Below are 20,454 nucleotides of genomic sequence, written 5' to 3'. Positions count from 1 at the left end.
GATTCGTGGGTTGTTTTTTTGTTTGTTTGTTTGTCTGTTTTTGTCTCACTGTGCTCTGTTTTTGTCTTTTTCTTTATTCCACCCAACCGGTTGTAGCAGACTGCTGCCCCTTCCTGAGCCTGCCTTTGCTGGAGGTTTGTTCCTGTTAAAAGAGAGTTCTTCCTTCCCACCATCACAAAGTGGTGATGGATTGTTGGAGTTTTCTTCAAAATACTGTAGGTCCTTTACAGTATAAAGCACTTTGAGGTGTTGCTGTGTTTTGGCACTAAATAAATAAATCTGATTCTGAATTGCATCAAATGGAAGTAAACTGGACTGAAGGTTAAGTCAATGGAAAGCAACCAGAACAAAACACAAAACAACTGGAAAAAGGTTTGACAATTAACAAGTTATAAGGATTTTAACTGTGGACATATCACCAGCCTGTGTAAATGTACATTAGTAGATGTGGCCAAAAAATGGACAAAACCTTTGCACAGTAAAAGAGGCAGGAGGCACTGATTCACCGTGTGAAGGGGTACTCATTGATACACCTACTTCATTTACTCTAGCCCACTTATCAGCTGATGAGTTTGCAAAAATGCAAAGTTTCATTTTCATTGTCGGCCACACATCTGCAGTGGGAGCAGCAAGAGCAAAAACAGGAAGACAGCTGTGTATTCTGGACGAGTGGTAACATGGAGACTTCAGTCCTAACATTCATATTTTTCTGTTAATTATTATTTCAGCCAATAATGTTCAGTGTACCTCTGTGGCACTCTGCTGATTAGTGTATACCTGGTAACTGGGTTGCATCGAGGTGAGATCGCATTCTCACCAGCGAACTGCTCTGCAGTTTGTTTGGTCCGCCTCCTCTGAAAGGCCTTGGTACAGTTGTTTTAGTCTGCACACCTGTGCAAAAGAACCACACCAAGGGCGGAAAGCAATCTGAAGTTCAATTTAAACGGATTAAACAACTAAACACCATGAAGGTGTATTTAGAATTTCCAGAAAAAAGGTCACCCACACCCCGAGGTAATTTGTATCCATGCACTTCATTGATTTGAGAACCAAAGCAGGGCAGTCTAACTTCAGGGGTGTGTTTGGTGCCACCCAAGGTCTCCCAGACCCTGGAGCTAATCACATACACTCAGTGTCTCTGGACCTATTAAGGTAATTTTAAGCTTTTAATACCCCTTTATTATCTTTACATTCAGTTGTTCTTGGAGCTACTTTCTATATTTGGCTTCATAGTTTTAGGTATCTGGAAAGTTTATCCACAAAACAACCTTAAAACTGAACTGTGCATATTAAAAGTACCACATCAAGTCTATACAGTCTTTTTATGTAATTGTACATATATCAGCAATAAATATATATTGTTTTTTACCCAGTTTCTGTTATTTTCTTAGAGATGTTTCACTGTTTCAAAGCTAATGTGCTTAACTAGTACAGTAAAAGGACTCAAGACCTTGAGATGAGCTATTTTTAATCCATCTATTATTTCTAAAGCCCATTTATATACTTAATTTAAAAAAAAACTAAAGAGAGAAATATCTGATGAATGAACTGAACAGCAATACATATCAAATCTCAGAAAATCCAGCCTCATGATAACAGAGAAAAGTCCACTTGGAGAAAAACATCATGGTAACCTTGAGACTGGCTTGTTTTAATTACATTCACAACATATCACAGCTCTTTAACAAAGACACTCAAAGTTTGATGTCACTGAAAGTCATTGAAGGTTTATTCAGTCTCAAAATATTTCACAGTTAAACAAATAACCTGTAAACTTCCAGAAGCTTTACAATAATAAAAAAAATTGTAAAAAAGTTCATATATAATATCTCTAAACATCTCATGCAGGAAAGGTTATTTCCAGGTAATGTCGTTTGGTGAAGGCTTGGGTTTGTGTTTGATCACTGAATCGATCCAGTCTATGTAATTCACTACTTTTGTGTAAACTCCGGGTTTATTGGAGCGGCCGCAGCCCTCCCCCCAGCTGACGATCCCGTATAAGAAGCTGACGTCATTCCTCCCACAAGCCAGCGGGCCCCCGGAGTCGCCCTGAGGAAACGCACAAGTGGATGTACACATGAATATACACGCAGATCACAGTGAAGGCACACAAACGGCTGAGTCACACACTTAAAAATGAATATATTGCTCAAAATTGCTCTCTACCTATGAGCTAAACAGTCAGTTGTCTCATTTCATTTAACAGGAAGAAGTTCAAATATTTTACACAGCAGGATGAGGGGGCAGTGTCACACCACAGACATCTCTGAATATCACTGAGACCCTCGTTGCCTTCCCCCAACATTTCACTCAGGGGAATCCCTCCTGCCATCTTAAGTGCTGTTCCATTACTGTGAAACCTCGAGCCTGGCCTCTGATGTCATCCCCAACAGAGCCAAGGCGGCGGGTTAAGTACTGTACCGTCCCAGCCACAGTGAAATAAAGACATTTGTTTTCTTCTTTCTTAAATTCACGTGTATTTAAGTTTGTGTAGTCACGCATTAAATGAGATGTTGAAAAGGTAACGTTGATTTTTTTTAAACTCTAAAATCTGTCATTGTAAAATAGATTTTTGGTTAAAATGTGATCTTCATGAAGCAAAGTAGTTCATATCTCCAACATCCAGCAGCTTCATATAAATGCAATGACCTGCAGCGGGATCACATGACTGTGCATCAAAGTTTGTTTGATGCAGCGTGTAAGAGTGTAGTTGAGAGCAGGAGCATTAACACTGTGAGTTAGAACTATTAATACAATCTAACTCTTAATTTAAATACTGTTAAATAATTAAAGAAAAAAAACTAACAAAAATATACCATAAAATAAAAAAATGTAAAAAGTATGCTCAGCTTTTTGGTTCTGGCTGAGAGTAAAATAAGTGAAGCAGAATCTGAAATGAAAAAAAAAAATGTAATGACAGAAAAGAGATTAAATCGCAAAAAAGTTCCTGAAGTTAAAGTCCTATTGATATTCTTTATAAATAACTTGATAATAAGAGATAATATTGTCACTATTGCGCTCAATCGCCCACTTTCCCAAGTGAATTTGCCACCCTGATAAGGATAAGCGGAAGAGAATGGATGGATGGACCTACTCCACTGATGTTTCCGAAAAGCCTTATATAGAGTTTTAAGCTTTTAACCCAGCCAACCAGCTATGAGGTGAATCATGACTATAAAGGAAAAGATACAGATAAAAAAATTAAAGGGAAATAAAAAGAAAAAAATGATTAGTTAAAACCCATAATGTTTTGCAATTCATCGAATTTACAGCAAACGACTTCTAACCTTCCTTTAGATATGTCCATGGTAACCTTCATATCCAACCACGAGAGATACCGCTGTTTAAATTCAGCATTTTCTTCATGACATAGTAAATAAAACTTGTTTCCCCAAAAACAAAGTTGTTATCATATAGACCTATGGTTTCTTGTGACACATATCATCATTTCACAATGTCATAGCAGCTCTACTATGTATAGTTCTAGTATTATGGCTCATAATCAGAACGTGACTATGAGTTTTATTTCCAGGACCTCACTGCTGAGCTCTATAGTGCTGGTGAATCTGGTGTCTTAACTGCAAATAGAACATTGAGCCAGGAGCTAATTTAAAATTAAAAAAGATGTTTCTATCATGGGACTCTGTTTTAGGACATCAGCACTTCCTTGGCAGAATTACATCAAAACACGACAGTCCTCAAAATGCTTCCCTACCTGGCACGCATCAACGCAGCCGTTAATCCCTGCACAAATCATGTCACTGGTGACATGGTTGCCATACACTTCTGGCTTCTTGCAGTTATCGTGAGGAGTCAGTCTTACTCCAGCCTCCTGCAGAGTGGAGTATCCCATTCCCTCTGTCAAATAAAACACAAATGAGTCGTGTTAGATAAAAGCCCAGTAACACCGAGCTGTCACCCCATATTTTTTCCCGGTCCTTATGCTAAGCTAAGCTAGGCTAATCGTCTCCCGGCTGTGACAGATTTAGCCCTCAAGATGAAAGCAAATTATTATTTTCCAAAGTGACAAAATGTTTCTTTTATGTGCGTTAAAAATAAATCTGAAACTTTTCTCAAAGACACATAGCAGCGCAAACAATTTTGGCCCCACCCTCACGGTTTAAGCGTGTAAACAAATAAATAATTCACTGGAGGTGCACGACAAATGTGCTCCCTGTGATCAATGCACGAATGTAAATAGTTGTCATCGTGACAAAACGGAAATGACACAGCTCTGCCATGACCTCCTCATTACTCACTCTCTTGTGTATGTCCCCAGCCACTAATGGTGCAGCAGTAGTAATCGGGGAACGTCATGCTTTTGTCTGGGAGACAGATGGGCCTGATGAACGGGGTTTTCTTCACACATCGCCCGTCCTGCTTCTTCAGTTTGATTAGAACTGCCAAACAGAAATGAAATGTTATGAAACAGGAAAAGAAATGAAGCAAAGGTATGAAGCGAGTGGCTGACTTCGCCTTGGGAAAATGCCACACCCAACTGTCAATATACATATATGTGTGCATCTGTGTTTGTGCGTGTTTTTATTGCGGGGGTGCAGAGGGACACAGCTGTTCAGTGAAGCACAGCTGTGCATACAGACTGGGTTCTTAAGTGGGTTTGTGTGTTTCTGAACAGGGACAAGAGGTCTTCCAGTTTATGTGAGTCACTGGCATATGTGTGCGCGTGTGTGTATGCGTTAAATAATTACCAATGTCATGCAGTGTTGGGTTAAACACTGAGAAGTGCCTTGGAAAGATGTAGTCCTCCACTCCAAATGTCCTCGTGTTGGGACTGGTGGTATTAAAGCTATGCTGGCCCAGGACCACACGGATTTGAGATTTCAGGGGGCTGAAGAAAGACATTCTTAATTAATTCATTATAGTATACCAGTATACCAAAGTCCACACTCACAAAGCTCATCAAGTCAAAATAAACTTGAGGTAACTGGAGTACTTCACCTTGTTTTTCGTGAAATCTGGTGGGAAAATTAGAGAACCCAAAATACCTTCACAGAACATTTGTTTGAGCTTTTAGCAGCACAGTCAATCACATTTGGCCTTTAAGGGGGGTGAAAAAGGAAGCCAATGCAGAACTTCCAAATGCTGCAATTAAACGGGTGTTTTTCCTGCCATTTGGAAAGTAGTCGATGAGTATTTGTTCGAGTATTAAGTGCAAACTATGGACGAACGCATGAATCTGCTAGCAAACAAAACAATACCAAAAGTTAAAGTTATGCATTATTAAAGAGAATATAGCTTCCAGGTCTAAAAGGTGAAGCAAATGCAGACGTGCCTTAAACCAGCCCTTGCTTGGCATTATGCTTACATTGCTTGAGAGTTGCCTGCCCTTTTGGATGTGATATAACTGCATGTCACTCAGGAAAACTGTCCATTTTGCGACCACTTGGTGAGTGGTTGCTGGAGACTGCTAGCCCTCATTAGCTAAACTCAGTTGCAAAGACGATGCTGTATCAAAAAACGTGTTGGCTGCAAGCAGATTCTTTGCAGTTTGCATGAAAGACAGCATTTTGTATAATTGCTAACTGCTAGCAAAGCGGTACTTAAACTTGGAGAAAGTGCAACGCAAACCAGAAACAGTCTCCGTTTCTGGCATCGCACTTTGTAAAATCTTACTGCTGTTTGCAAAGTAGTTGGAAAGTGTTTGCAGACAAGTTGAAAACACGACCAAAGTAATAACAAAGAGGTTTTCACTAATTAATTCACATTTTATGCTGGTGACTGGCAGTTGCTAAGGATTCAGTGACTGGTCTCTAGCCCTGTTTGTCTGGGGCTTTAGCCATTACTTTTCCAGGAGCGGTAAATAGCTACAGGATGCTAACCAAGCTTACCAACCAATCATTAGCTGATAATTTAGCACAGCGTCCTACCATCCAAATGTGGTCACTCAAGATGGCAAAAAGACCATTCTTATCATGATTGTTATACCTGTAGGAACCATAGTAGCAACAATAGACAGGAAGAGAACAATGACACACAAAGGGAGTCAGACTGGTTGACCGATCTTTTAGCCATGTGGCATGCATTCTTACCACTTCGTCACTTGGGCTAAAAATCAGTCTAATTTTTATTACACTGCTTTAAAGTCTAATAATTAAAATCTAATGATTTTAATGTCACTTGTGCTGTAAAAAAAAATCCACTTAATTCTGTAATTTTCCTTCCTAAAGCACCAACTATCTATAAGATAGTTAAACCCCTGCGATGTTGATAATGCTATTTTATATTATGAATTTTAATTAATACTTTCTAATAAGAAATCCAATCATGCCCCAACTGTACTAAAACACAGTTGTAGCAGTAGACATGGGGCTTAAAAAGAAAGCCTTGCAGATACCATATATTGTATTTTCCTATATGCACTCTGCTGTGTAGGTCCAGTGCAACATTCAGTTGCTTTAGCTAAAGATTTAAACTTGTGGATGTCAGTAAACAGACATCTGTTTTATAGGGGTGCAACGATACACAAAATTCACGGTTCGGTTCGGTTCGATACTTTGGTGTCACGGTTCGATATTTTTTTCGATACAAAAAAAATGTTCATGCCTTTTTAATTTGTCATTTATTAAAATTATAAATATATATTTTAACACAAAAGTACAGTTTTTAAATTTAACCCTAACCCTTGTGCGTGTTGTTTTTTAGCTCGTCATATTGCAGCCACAGAAATTCTTTTGTCCATGAAACCATAAAGCTGCACTTTCTTTTTGCCTTATAGTCTGATTTGTCATAACTTCTCCGTTTTGTGGTAAGCTTTTCTTTGGCTGTCACTTCTTCACCCTGACCTGTCTTATTTGGCTCAGCAAAACTAAAATATATATCTGTCTGTGAAGGTTCTCAGTCATCCAGGTCATCGTAGTGAAATATATATCCTGCCGCACTCACATAAGCTCAGCGATTCTCTGCGCGATCAACCTCTCACATGTTTAAGCTTGCTGCGGGAGATTTCACTTGTCATGTTTGCATAGTAAGCTAACAATTAATAAGACGATGTCAGAGGAATTGGTGCACAAATTATCATCACTCACAGATCAGTGCTGTCGCTCTCTATACACAGTTCGCGCCATTGCAAAGTGAAAGCAAAAAAACAAGCGCAAATTCAAACACGATTTCAATATGTCACATATTGACAGTGGCTCACCCAATGACATAATTACCCAGCTACATTTCTGAAAGAATGCAAAAGCATTGACATATATTTTTCCTACAATAGCCCGACAGGCAGGGGAGAGATAGCCCCAGGACGTCGGGCTAGCGATATTGCGAGCCCTGTATCTGATTGAGGAATCACTCATCTTTGGAAAAGAGAGTTTATTACAGAGAAATGTCTCTTTCCAAAATAAAAGCTATACTATCCGTTTCTTCTGGGCTATATTCTCAGCAGCATATTAAACATATCAGGTCTCCATAAGGAGAATCCTGTGCTAACAGCTGTCTAAATGACTCGGCTAAAGTTTGTAGCATGCATGCTTGTTTTTGTCTTTGCACTAGGATGATGTCGGTGTAAATGTGCAGTCATATTCGTTGTGTTCCCACTAGTGCTTTCAGGTTAATCTCGTTGAAATAACCTTAACGCCACAACACGGCAAATCTCCGTTAACGAGCTACCCTATACAGAGGGGCTAGACGGCCAACACGTTAATGAGCTAACTGCGCTAACACACTAGCTCCCACCCATGTAATTGAGCATTGCATGGCACATCCAACATACTGTTTTACTTTAGTCCATGACTCGCTTACCTTCAGGGTCATATGTCACATGAAAACCAAAATAATTCCAAACGCCAGATCTGAATGAGGGTGGGGAGGTCCACTTCTGTCTCGCTAGCTTGCCCTGCGCTCTTCCTTCTGACCATGCTGTCTGTGTTGAGCGCTCAGTGAATCTGCATTCGACTACTCCGCCTAGGCTGCACTCTCGAGCCTAGGCGGAGTAGTCAAATGCAGATTCACTGAGCGCTCAACACAGACAGCATGGTCAGAAGGAAAGTTGATAAAATAAATTACAAATTTTGTATTGTTCTTTTTTTTTCTCCCCTTTGGTTTTCTTTCTTTCTCTCCCCCTCTTTCTTTCATTCTTTCCCCCTGTCCTATCCCACAGTCATGTCTGTCCCGTTTGCAACTGAAAATAAAATAAATTCATAATTATAATAAAGGTCAATCAAATGGACCAATATGATGATCCACTTAAAATAAATCCTCTTGGCATCTTTCTTGGCCTCAAGACAACAATTCTGATGGCTATAGATCCAAACGGGACACAAAAAAAAAAAAATTGAAAAATTGAAAAAAAAAAATTGAAAAAAATTGAAAAAAATTGTATTGTTCGATACATATGCATACCGAACCGAAAGCACTGTATCGAACGGTTCAATATCGATACGAATATCGTTGCACCCCTACTGTTTTACTGACATCAGAGGAAGGTGCTAACATTTGCATGTAAACATTACAACATGCATATTTAGACACGTTTGTTATATAATACAGAGAGAATATATTACTGTTTAAAATTCAAGAAATGTGACTTTTTTTGTCAAGCTTCCTATAGTCTTTCATAGACTGACTCAAAAGGGGATACGATTTCTTAAAAGACTCACACTTTCCAAGGTTAAGAGATAACACTGTGTAGAGGGGAAAAAATGGCTGGAAAAACTCATAGCGTTGCCTTTTTTCCACTAATGTGTGTAACATCCTCTGCAGCGGTAGAATTCAATACATACTTGCTGAAGAAGCAGTGGGCCGCAGACACGACCCAGCAAGAGGAGATGAGAGTGCCGCCGCAGAAGTCTGACTGTCCGATGTAAATGGCTGCCATCCATGGATGACTACCTTCCAGAGACGAAGTTCCACCCATTATCCTCCCTCTGGCTGTCGATAACCTCTTCTTGTGCTTTTTCCCGCATAAGGGTTTTTTGGCCGGCTTGGAGGGTTTGGGTTTTTCAATGGTGGGCAGGACGTTGAATGGAGTAAACCTCAGAGAAGAAGCTGAGAAAAGTTCAAACAGAGGATTATTTTCAGCTTAACTTGGACACAGCAAAATGCCACTTTCTAAAAAGAGCTAAAAGACGCTAACAGATAAGAAACTACAAATCAATCAACTAGCTTAGATTTAGACTTTTTTTTTTAAACTAGCTTCCTAAATACCTCTTCTGAATAATTTTGAATCTACTGCTGGTTGATTTCCCCCTGCAAGAAGCACAAAAAACAAAAATAGTCATTTCTATAAGGTGATGATGTTCAGTGTGGCAAAGCTTCCTCTGGCTGCAAATCATGTGTTGAGGATGATCAGGAAGAGGATTATGAATTCGGTGCATACCCCTGGCATCATGACAGACAGATAGACAGCTGTTGCAAACCCCACTCACCACATCAACATTTGGCTCCACCTGACGTGACGTGTTGATTCAGGGTGAGTAATGTCTTATTATTTCCCCCATATCTAACCTAGCCAATGTTTTTCCTTTAAAAAAAAAAAAGCTCTTTCACTAAACCAGTCAGCTTGGCTGAATTTAACTTTCGAGAGCAGCGTGACTCAGCGGCACAGATTAGCTGCCTTCTCTGCACTTTTTTTTTGTTTTTAAATCTAAAACTGGATTATAATTAAATGTGAAGGCATTTAATAAGCCTCCACATTCGAGAAATGTTTCTCGAATACGGAGCGTCAGTGTCAATGTCATATGAACGAGGCCGAGAGAGAGAGAAGACGCTGCTGCACTGCGTGACCTTTGTGTAAGATCATTACTTATTGCATGTTGTAATGATGGAATGAATGTTCAGAGAGTGGCAGCTAAATAAATCTGATACTCTTAACGAGGAAACAAAATTAAGCCAAGAGTTGGATATGAACATTATTACAAACGAGGGGTATTAGAATATGTACATATATAGATTTAAACGGCAGAACAGCTCAGGTGTCTGGTCAAGCTAACAGATGTATGCCTTAATCTTATGCTAAAGCATATCCACACTCCAATATAACGCCTCAATTACAACATAATTACATTCTGCACACAAACTCCTTCCCTGCGTCCTGCTTACTCACACGCAGCCATCACACAGGAGGGGACGTCACAGTACTCCCAGGAGATGGCGTTGTCTTTTATTGTGTAACACCAAGGCTTCTTGTCCTCGTCTGGGTTCCTACACACAGAGATACACAACGGACAGAGTGTGTGCGTGCTTCTGTGCGTGTAGCCTCGCTGCTTCCTATCTTTATATATTGCTTCATTAGCTGAATGTCTCACAGGGGCTCCATTGCCATTCAAATCCACACACTCACACGCAGATAATTCGCTTTCTTTCTACATTCGTTTCACGTTTTAACAACCAGGATTCAGGTTTTAGTTTTAAAGCTGCAATATGCAATCTTACCAATAATTAATGATCTATCCGAGCCTGGGTGTAAGTCTAAGTCCCATTGTTTGCTTTGGCCTGGGAAAATTTGGGAAACGTGCCATTTGCTGTCAGTATGTCTTCCTGCTCATGAGAAGTCATAGTAAGAAATCAGCTGATGGAAGAAGGCAGGAAGGGTGAATGTGCCAGAGATAAGCCTTTTGGCATGATGGTTTCAGGGTTTCCCCCTCAGTAGCTATGTGCTCGTAAGTCACACGAATGACAAGAGTTGACACATGGAATTGACAGATAAGGAGCATACGGCTTTTGCTAGCTCAGGGTAAAAAAAAAAGTTGGATACTGCAGCTTTAAAACAGAAATTATGTGCAAACTGTATAGAAATGTGGCCTCCCAGATAAGACTGTTTGCAGCACAGCAAGCGACAAAGGCTTTAATATCTCATTTTGATTAACTGTTGGAGAAACAACTACTAGAAAATCTACCATAGCTGCTATTAAGGCAGGATGATTTAGCACACACACCTGCAGTAGGCATGCTCCCCAAGGCCTTTAACAGGTGATGCAATCACTGTGCCCACATGGAGCTCATCAAACAGCAGGTCTGAGTTCCACGGCAGACACTGGGCGCCAGACACGGTGGTGCCCACCAGGCCTCTGTAACCTGTGCCCCTGCTGCTATAGCACTCTGTCTCTGGCTCTGCTCACACAAGCCACAGAGAGAGAGAGAGAGAGAAAGAGAGAGAGAGAGAGAGAGAGAGAGAGAGAGAGAGAGAGACATGGAAATAATCCCAGCCGTGACCACAGTAAAACACAGGTATGTAAACAATATGAAAGCGATCACACAAACTCCCGATGCAGCAGATATGTGTGTGCGATGACAGCTCTTTTCTCTTCAGAATGAGTTAGAACACGTTTTAAAACCTCTCTCTGAACGCGTCAATGACAGCTGGCTACAAGCTCACCAGCACGCCCTCACCTGTGACCATTAATCAAACTATTGTCATCCACACATGCACGAGCATGCGTCTGTGCATACGTGACACAATGAGGATTCCATACATCTGCTCTCGCATATGACAAAGACTCTGGCTCTATGCAGACTGCAGTGACTAGAAATTCTGCCCTCTGCTATTTTTAGCCCAATACAAACATCATTTCATGTCAACTGTGCTTTCTGCTCAGAGCAAATTTTGCATTTCCATTTGAATGAGGAAAACGGGAACGTAGCACTCAGCGTATGACTTACCGAGACTACAGTGAGGTCCACTGTAGCCATGCCTGCAGTTACACACTTCCTTTCCGGTGGATACGATCAGTCGACACGTTCCGTCGTTCTGACATGGGTTTGTACGGCACACTGGACACATCAAGACACACACTGTCACATCCTAATGCCATTCTCTTTAAAATGCTTGTTTTTCAGCAAAACTTTATTAACATTTAGCTTGTTTAACGGACCCATTATGATAGTCGCTATGCACAGTTTAAAAGTATTGTATTCTGGTTATATTTCTATAAAATAAAATGGTTGCCGAGCACCTAGGTCATTTTGCTGGGAAATTGCAACTATTAAAATTGCCATTCCTACATTACTGTCTTTGGAGGAATTTCTGTTTCAAATCTATGAGATTCTGAATTCTGAATGTAAGCAGTTAATGTAGAGTCCTGAAGTAGAATTCCTATAGATGCCAACAAAATTGTAGCAAATGGCCAGACATTTGCAATTTTTACACTTTGGAACAACCGGTCTGAACTAAACCAAGGAAACCACCAGTTGCTAAGGTAAAAAGTGTATTGCCTGACTGACCTGTTGCTTGCTGTTGATGCATTAAAGCTTCCTTGTGATTCTTTTTGGACACTAGCAATTTGCTGTTGTCACAAGTAATTTGTGTGGTAGCCACAGACTCATCTGCAAACACTCACCAGCTAGTTGCGAAGTGTTAGTAAAACAGAGAACGTAAGTTGTACAACTTTTACTTTGAAGACGTGTGCGACTGGGGCGTTAAGGGAACTTTATGCTGATTGGCTGCCCCTCATAACGAGAAAGCTTAAACAGCACTTAGGTGGTTGCTGCTGTTTTGTGTATGAGGTATGAATTATATATGTATATAATATATATGTATTATGTATGTACTATATGTATTAAATCATGCATGACCACGTCTGAAAAGAAAAACTGTGTGAAACTGAGCATTTACAGCAGTATGAAGCCTGAGCTTTTGGCTCACAGGGATTAGTCTGACATACACTGACCTCGCTATTTAAAACTTCTGTATTGTGGCATCAATCATTGGAAATCACTGTAATAGTACATTTATAACAGACAATAATTCAACAATAATTAGCATTGCTACACCATCATGGTTTTTCCCACGCAGGTTTTAAATGTAATTTTTAATATTTTTAGATTACCAAAAGAAAACTGCAAAAGAAACCTCTGAGTATTTTAACCTGACTCTACAGTTCCGCTCAGGTGGACTTACTAACATCTTCCGGTCTCATTTTTTTGGCTTTGGTTCGCTCTCACCCATGCATCTGTGTTCTTATGTACATGTAATATATCTGGGTCTGAGCAGCCTCTTGTGAAATAATATAACATACAGAAAATATGCTGGGGATCAGAGATGCCATGAGTTTATTGGGTTTTACTGAAAGTGAGCAGTCCTGATGTGCTTTGAAGAAAAACAATGTAAAGCACATTAAGGGTCAGGTTCAAGCTAGAAAACTTTTTTTTTTTTTAGTTTTGCGACTCCTGTAAGCTGAGCCCCTATCATCATGACAAAAGCAGTTTCAGCTGAAGAAGCATGAAAATACCTCTCTGATTGTATCTCCTTTATGCCAGGGGAATCTGCTAAACGCCCGTGAACATTGAGATGAAAGCACCCTATGGACCCATGGGGTGTGTCCTAAAACACCATTCCTGAGTCACAGTGAGTCATATAATCTGCCTTTTCTTCAATGCAAAGTTACTCTTGTAACTATGGAGCTGTGATCAAAGAAAGGGTAGGGCACGTCTTTCAAACCCCCTCTTATGAGAGTGAAAAAAAAAACATTTCTTCAGGCTAGGAGGAGATCTGATACTTTTTTGGAGGCCTGAGATCAAGTTGTATACTATTTTTTTAAAATTATATGAGTTGCTAAGGTTGCTAGGTTTTTATCTTTATGTTTATTTAATGTAAAAACAAACAAACCCCAAAACATTCCAACATGTAGCAATATTTCGTTTGTCATTCGCCGATTTGAGCATCAATTCAAGCAGCTGTCAAAGCAAATAGCGCTGAAGTCATTGCAGCCTATTGAGTTTTGCTCTCATCACCCCAAAAATAGCAAAAAATGGCCAAGAAAAAAAAAACTGGACACATTCAGAGCAGAACAACAAAAGCAGAAAGCATGTCTTACTCGTGTAGTGGACTCTCTCACACTTGATTTCCCCTGCCACACATGTGCACTGTTCCACATTACGGAGGTGAATTCGTCCCCAAGACTCTCCGATGTCATAATAGCGCAGGTGTACGGTTTCGTAGCACTTCTCTGAAAAAGCCGACACAACACATGAAAGGCGTCGGGGCTGAAATGGGAGAGCAGATTGAAGAGCTCAATGGAGCGTACGGAGCAAATCTCCGATGGCTGAGCTGCTGCGACGGATCCATTTTTCTGTGTTTTTCCATCTTCTTTCACCGCTTTGCTTTCAGCTGAAAAGTGAAACCTGTTTACAGGTAACTCATAACTGATTTGCCATTATTTTGGCCTGAAGGCAAGCACGCAAAATTTCAGCAGCATTTTAACGGAAAACACAGATTAAATGAAACTGGCATGTCATTTCAATGTTATACACGTCACGTTATTGTGAAGCGTATGCCGCATTTATAGGACTGTGGTGAACATAAGACTGCCACTCAGATCTTTCAATCACATCTCAGCAAATAGAGATTGCTCAGTTGTCATCTTAATAGCATCAGGTCACGTCTGTCAGTGGCGTGTGAGGCTATAGCTGAATGCAGCTAAACCAGTTTAAAGTCAATTAAACAAACTACATTTGCTGCTAAAAAAGAGCGAAATCACTGTGTCACTGCTGGTCTGTAACCAGTTCTGCCTTAACTCCTTCAGGATATGAAGCTCCTGCCCAGATAAGTTTGGGAACCAATAATTACAAAAATTGATAATCACAGCTTGCCAGTCATTGGAGAATTTATTGCATCAGACATCAGTGATTCCACCTTTGGGCACGGCAACTTTGTGGTGCTTTGCTAGTGGCAGCTTTTTGGCATCGGCCACAATCTTTTTTTATTGTAAATGTGTAAATCTCTGGAACTAACAGATGGGGTGGTGCTACTGGCAGCGGCAGAACAGGGTTACATGAGGTGGGGTTGAAAGCCACGCAGACTCTTAACTACTGTGATAATCAAGAGTGAACTTAGACTGTCATGCTTTTGTTTGTCTTCACGGTTTGTTTCCTTTTTTTAATCAACCTTTATTTATGCAGGAAATTAAGATCAAAAGTCTCTTTTGCGAGTGTATTTTGGGACCATACAGGCAGCCTTATAACCTAGCATGTTCTTTGACTCCCATAGAAAACCTTGTGCAAGCACAGCGAGTCCAGATTATAATGTAAATTTTCTATCTATGAAAAATCTCCAAATTTAGTTGTTCACAGCTGGGAAAAGGTAAGCTCACAAAGAACAGCGTTGGGCTCTGTGGATAAAAGTATCCTTATTCTTGTCACCAGTGAAATTTTCAAACCTCCAACAATTACTGACAGCAATTTTCCTCCTAATCAAAGCTGTAAATCAGTGTAAATAACAGCACTTACCAGTGAGCCAGTAAACTACAACGTTATTGAATGTAGCAGATGTAGCAGAAATGAAGCACGTCAAATGCCACACCAATTTAGTCATTGTATGATGAGTGGCCTCTTTGCATAATGAGCCACAATCTGAAACCTTTCTGAAAAGTCAACAGTTGAGCATTTTTAACAAATATAGCCTCTCTATGTGGCTCACTGGTCCCCAGAGAAGAAGGAGTTAACTCTTCACACTCAACTGCCTTCACTAAGCATGAATTTGATTACAGAGTTTTTAGCTGGCATGCTTTTGATTTTGGTTTACATCTGTGGACAACAGATGAATGACAATGGGCTGCCTAATGTGCACTTTGATGTGAATATGTTCAGGGAACAGACAAAAAAAAGACAGTCTGACAAAACCAAATATGAATGGATGACAAGCACTATACCTTTAATTCATAGAATATTAATAAAGGTGCCTACTTTGTTCACATATTCTCCCAGAGAAGCTCTCAGGGCAGGAGCATTCGAATGTGCGTCTGTGTGGGATCGCTGTGCAGACGCCTCCATTCTGACACGGGTTCGCCTGACACGGATCTGTGATTCTGCGTGAAGTGTGGACAAAAACTGAAATCAAAACATCAAAACATAATCAGCAGGAGAACAACCGCAACACTGTAGTTTCTAATTAAACAGCAGTGGAAATTCAATCTGCAGCTGGTTTGGTGAGCTAACCATTTGGATGGCTTCTCTCTGGTGCGCAGAAACCCCACTTCCTGTCCCGATCAAAATTGTGTGTAAGAGAGCACCTGGGACAAAGGAAACAGGAAGAGAGTCACCTGCAAGTCAGCAAATGCAGCAAATATGCCAAAAACAGAGTCTGCACAATTCTAACAAGCTTGAAAGTTAATATTTGGTATGATCACCTTTATTCTTCAACATAACCTGAACTCTCTTAAGCAAGTTTCTGTAATTTCTTTAAGTATGGTTGGATGTTTTTGTTCTGAATTTGTATAAAGGAGTATATAGGACCACTCTTTTTTTTCATGTAAAAATAAATAAATAAATAATAAATAAATCATCAAACTTCTTTTTCACAAATCACACCCTGATTACAACCTTAGTAAGCATATCCTGACTAAGCGTGTAAGTTAGCGTGCCCGCTGACGGTTAGTCATGCTATACTGTTGGAGTTGGGCATATAGATATTGTGACATAAAATTGCGTAAACCATGTGCAGAGGATTTTACCCAACCCTTAATCAAACCCACAAGTACTGACACCCTGCTCCAGAACGCTGCATCTTCTGCCAACACACACTAACTAACTCTGTCAATCATCCACTAATCTAACCTGCGTAACATTAACATACCTCTTCTCCACTCACTGTAACTACAACACTCAATGACAAACCCATTCTGACGGTGAGCTGATGAGCACATCACAAAAACAAGCAGGGTCAAACCGCCGCAACTTTACATGTAGGTGGACCAGAAAATATTGGCCCATGTATAATTGCATAAACGTTGCTCCACCTTACTGGCATCCACCCTTTCTGCATCATTTCCAAGTAGTGAAGACTGAAACCCTGCCAGCGTCTCTCCTGTTGTTTTGGGTTTTTTTTCCAATATCATAAAAAGATGAGCGATTAAAAAAAACCAAATTACACCATGATGGTTTTACTGAGGCAGCTGTTTATGCACCCTCGGGATAAACGCTGTGAAACGGCTAAACTTCAGCTATAGTTGCAGTTTCACAGAGTACCTCTGCATTTTATCTTCACAGTTATTAATGATAACACTGTATTATGATAAAAATCATCACAGGCCCCAGCAGCAATTGAGCAATAAGCATTTTATTAAAGCTTTTTCGCTCATTACCTCATTAAAATTTGTGATCAGATGGCACTGTCGCATAAATCCCTCATCCCCGCGAGCTGTAATTAGGTGTGACTACACACCCCAAACACACTGCATCAGTGTACAAATCATTGCTATTACAGCAGTGATGGAAAACACCAGTGTGTTTGTTCTTTTAAGGGCATGCAAAAAGCCAGGAACTATCAACCAATTAGAAATAAGAACACTAACTCGACATTTCTCCCTTGAGAAGAAAGCTGCACTTTGTATCTTCCAGCCCCACAAAGGTTGACTGTTTCCAGTGCTTTCTTTTAAAGTTATAAAATTCAAAAGTCTGATATAAATATATTGCCTTTTATTTTTTACACAGACATATTCTGTATATATATATTCCAGTGATACTGTAATCCACTGTAAGACAGTCATCTATGACACCGTATCTGTGTGACTTAACAAGAAGAACTATACTTAAAGAAGTAAAGAGTTTGTTCTTCTTCAGTGTCAGCTCATTAAGCTCATTTTAAGCTCTTCAGTTGATAACTGCCACCACAAAGACTGAAGTAGTGTCTGCTATAATGAATACATATATTGATATCTGAAACCAGTACATCAATAAATGTACTACAAGAAAACGGTATACGATATATGAAAATATCGATATTTTGCCCCACCTCACATGGTAGCAGCTCAATGCATTTAAACATGTTCAAACCGAGCATCGGGAGAAGGTGATTTAAGTTACTTTGAATGTGGCATGGTATTGATGCCAGACCAGCTGGCTCGAGTATTTCAGAAACTGCTGATCTACTGGGAATATCCCAGCACAACAATCTCTGGGGATTACAAAGAATGGCCTGAAAAATAGAAAATATCCACTGAGTGGCAGTTCTCTGTGTGAAAATGTGTTGTTGATAACAGAGATCAGAGGAGAATGGCCAGACTGCTTTGAACGCATAACACGTCAAACCTTGAAGCAGATGGAAAACAACAAGAGAAAAAAAACACATGATCCTGTCAGCTAAAAACAGGGAACTTGGGCTACAATTTACAAACGCCTGCCAACAGAAGATAAATGCTGTCTGGTCTAATGAGTAGGCTCAGAATTTGGTGTAGAAAACATGAATGCATGAATCTGTGCCTCGAGTCCATGATTCAGGCTGATGGTGGTGGCGGTGTAATGTTGTGACCGGATATTTTCTTTGGGTCCTTTAGTACTAAATGAGCATCATTTAAGCACCACAGAGATTTGCATCATGAATGTGTAGCTAACTGTCTGACCTGTGTGTATACAGTAAGTTTGAGATTGAAAAGGGAAGATTATGGCTCATTGTTTCTTAACTATCAAGCAATCAAAACACACAGCCTGACTCCGCTCCATCAGTCACGATGCTATTCTGCTACATGTGCCTTGACCGTGCTAAGGGTATTGTCAAGTCAAGGCTAGTTGCTTTTATTTAATTAGCACATTTAAAAGCAGCGGGAGCTGCTTTCAAGTCGCTGTGGTAGAATAAAATATACAGTGACAACACTAAGTGGGAAGTGACAAAGGCAATGATAAACACGCATCATCAAGACAGCAAAAAAATAAAAGATGTATTAAGAAAATAAATTCAATACAAACCGTGCAATCAAATAATCTGTAAATTATCCAAAGATGATTTTTTTACATTTTGTGGAATAAAAGTTTCAAATCATGTGTATCAAACAACGTGTGTGTGTGTGTGTGTGTGTGTGTGTGTGTGTGTGTGTGTGTGTGTGTGTGTGTGTGTGTGTGTGTAAGAGCGAGAGAGAGAGAGAGAGAGAGAGAGAGAAGAGAGAGATCTGTCAGTGTGTGTCAGAGGACTGACACTTCTGTGTATAATAAGGACTCACCATGGTCTTGAGGAGAGGACAGTGATGCAGTGATGATGAATCCTTCCACCCTGACGAAAAGGGAATTTACATTCTTTGCCCGTGGTGGTAACAACTGCAGAGGACGTAAAGGGGAAAACACAAAACATTAGCAGCAGAAACTGTCTTGGAAACCCCGACCCACCCACTCTCTCGCTGGTTTCCACACACAAAGACCCCTTTCACTTCAAATGAATGTACAAAAATCCATAAGCAAGCTACACCCCCTCCCCTACAGGTAACACCTATGCAAACATCAGCTCACTCAGGACTTAAGAGTGCAGCACCACCAACTAAGTAAAATAATAATAATAATAATAATAATAATAATAATAATAATAATAATAATAATAATAATATAGGAAAAATGATTTTAAGACCAGAGTAAAAACAAACAAACAAACAATAACAAAAAGAAACTCGCCTGTATGGCTCTCCCTCACCGCCTCTGCTTCATATGTAGGTGCTAATGTGTGCTGAAATCAAGGGAGAGACATTATTTCACTCCTTTCACGCTCTCAAAAACACGCAATAACAATAAGCACAGACTCACTTGAGTAGAGAAGTGTGGCTAAAACTTACCACTCCTGCGAAAACGCACGAGAGAAAAAGCATCACGGCGTGTGCCATCGCGAAAGTTTGCATCTGATGTTTCCCTGGTGTCCCGAGAAGCTTATTTCCCGTGTGCCTGTCACGTAATATCTGTCAGTGTCAGAGTCCTCAGCCCGTTTTTGGTCATAGGAAACGTGGGAAATCCTGCAAGTATTATCCTGTCCCTCACAAGTTGAAGCTGTATTGAGTAAACCCGTTGCGTCATTAGGCTTGTCTGACGCTGAGGCATCCTGTATCCCGGCTGGTGTTCCCCCAGCTCCCCCTCTGCGCTCGCCCACGGTTTATCATTACGACTTATCGACTCACGAAAGAAACAAGAAGTTTCTTGAGGCAGAGGCAGGCAGAGAGGTAATACCGCTCAATCCTTACCCCTTTTAGGTTTAACACTGCTTTCTCCTAAAGTCGCCCAATTTTAGCTTTTCTTTCACCTGTGGTGTAGGTGTGCGTCGTTTCTGTACTTAACAGAGATTTTGCTTCATATCCACGCGAGATATGACAGCATCACACGGTACCTGCAGGTTTTCGGTTGCACATCCGCGATGCCAATCTTCCGTGCTACCACAATAGAGAACAAAGATGCACTATTGGATTGAGATCTGATGACTGTGGAGGCCATTTGAGTTAGTGAACTCATCGTCATGTTTAAAAAAACAGTTTGAGATGATCTGAACTTTGTGACACGACACATTATCAGCCAATAGAAGATGGGCATACTGTGGTCATAGAGAGCAACAATACTCAGGTAGGCTGTGGTGTCTCAATGGTGCTCACTAAGCGGTGCAGTCTGTACCGCTGATACAATTCGGGATTGATTTCATGTTTACGCCAGATACGGATCCTACCAACTGAATGTCGCAGCAGAAACGGAGACTCATCAGACGAGACAACATGTTTCCAATCTTCTGTTGTCCCAATAGTTGTGGTGAGATATTGTTTGCAG

General features: G+C 40.3%; 1 protein-coding gene across 4 annotated transcripts; it reads right to left on the bottom strand.

Annotated features, from left to right (window-relative positions):
- Positions 1–1,486: 1,486 nt before the first annotated feature.
- hgfac (HGF activator) lies at positions 1,487–20,050 on the bottom strand. Of its 4 annotated transcripts, XM_080899295.1 has the most exons (15): positions 19,485–20,050; positions 19,327–19,378; positions 18,885–18,978; positions 15,889–15,962; positions 15,637–15,780; positions 13,770–13,901; positions 11,617–11,727; positions 10,893–11,067; positions 10,061–10,158; positions 9,163–9,204; positions 8,739–9,003; positions 4,710–4,849; positions 4,260–4,400; positions 3,716–3,858; positions 1,487–2,049 (listed from the first exon to the last, which is right to left on the bottom strand). In XM_080899295.1, exons 1-15 carry the CDS (start codon positions 19,545–19,547, stop codon positions 1,855–1,857), a joined length of 1,869 nt encoding a protein of 622 aa, XP_080755421.1. In that variant the 5' UTR covers positions 19,548–20,050; the 3' UTR covers positions 1,487–1,854. The 4 variants fall into 4 exon arrangements, with proteins under 4 accessions (XP_080755421.1, XP_080755422.1, XP_080755423.1 ...); XM_080899296.1 differs by lacking the exon at positions 9,163–9,204 and having other exon boundaries at positions 19,485–20,049; XM_080899297.1 differs by lacking the exons at positions 10,061–10,158; positions 10,893–11,067 and having other exon boundaries at positions 19,485–20,049.
- Positions 20,051–20,454: the final 404 nt, after the last annotated feature.

This window comes from Rhamphochromis sp. 'chilingali' (assembly GCF_963969265.1).
Source record: "Rhamphochromis sp. 'chilingali' genome assembly, chromosome: 1".
Classification (NCBI taxonomy): domain Eukaryota; kingdom Metazoa; phylum Chordata; class Actinopteri; order Cichliformes; family Cichlidae; genus Rhamphochromis; species Rhamphochromis sp. 'chilingali'.
This window is presented reverse-complemented; position numbering and strand designations above follow the sequence as displayed.

Coding starts and splice junctions, on each gene's coding strand:
- hgfac (XM_080899295.1), bottom strand. CDS start 19,547: ATGCAAACTTTCGCGATGGCACACGCCGTGATGCTTTTTCTCTCGTGC. Junction 15,781..15,888: donor AGAGAGAAGCCATCCAAATG/GTTAGCTCACCA, acceptor TTTTGATTTCAG/TTTTTGTCCACACTTCACGC. Junction 13,902..15,636: donor TGGGAGAATATGTGAACAAA/GTAGGCACCTTT, acceptor CGGCTTTTTCAG/AGAAGTGCTACGAAACCGTA.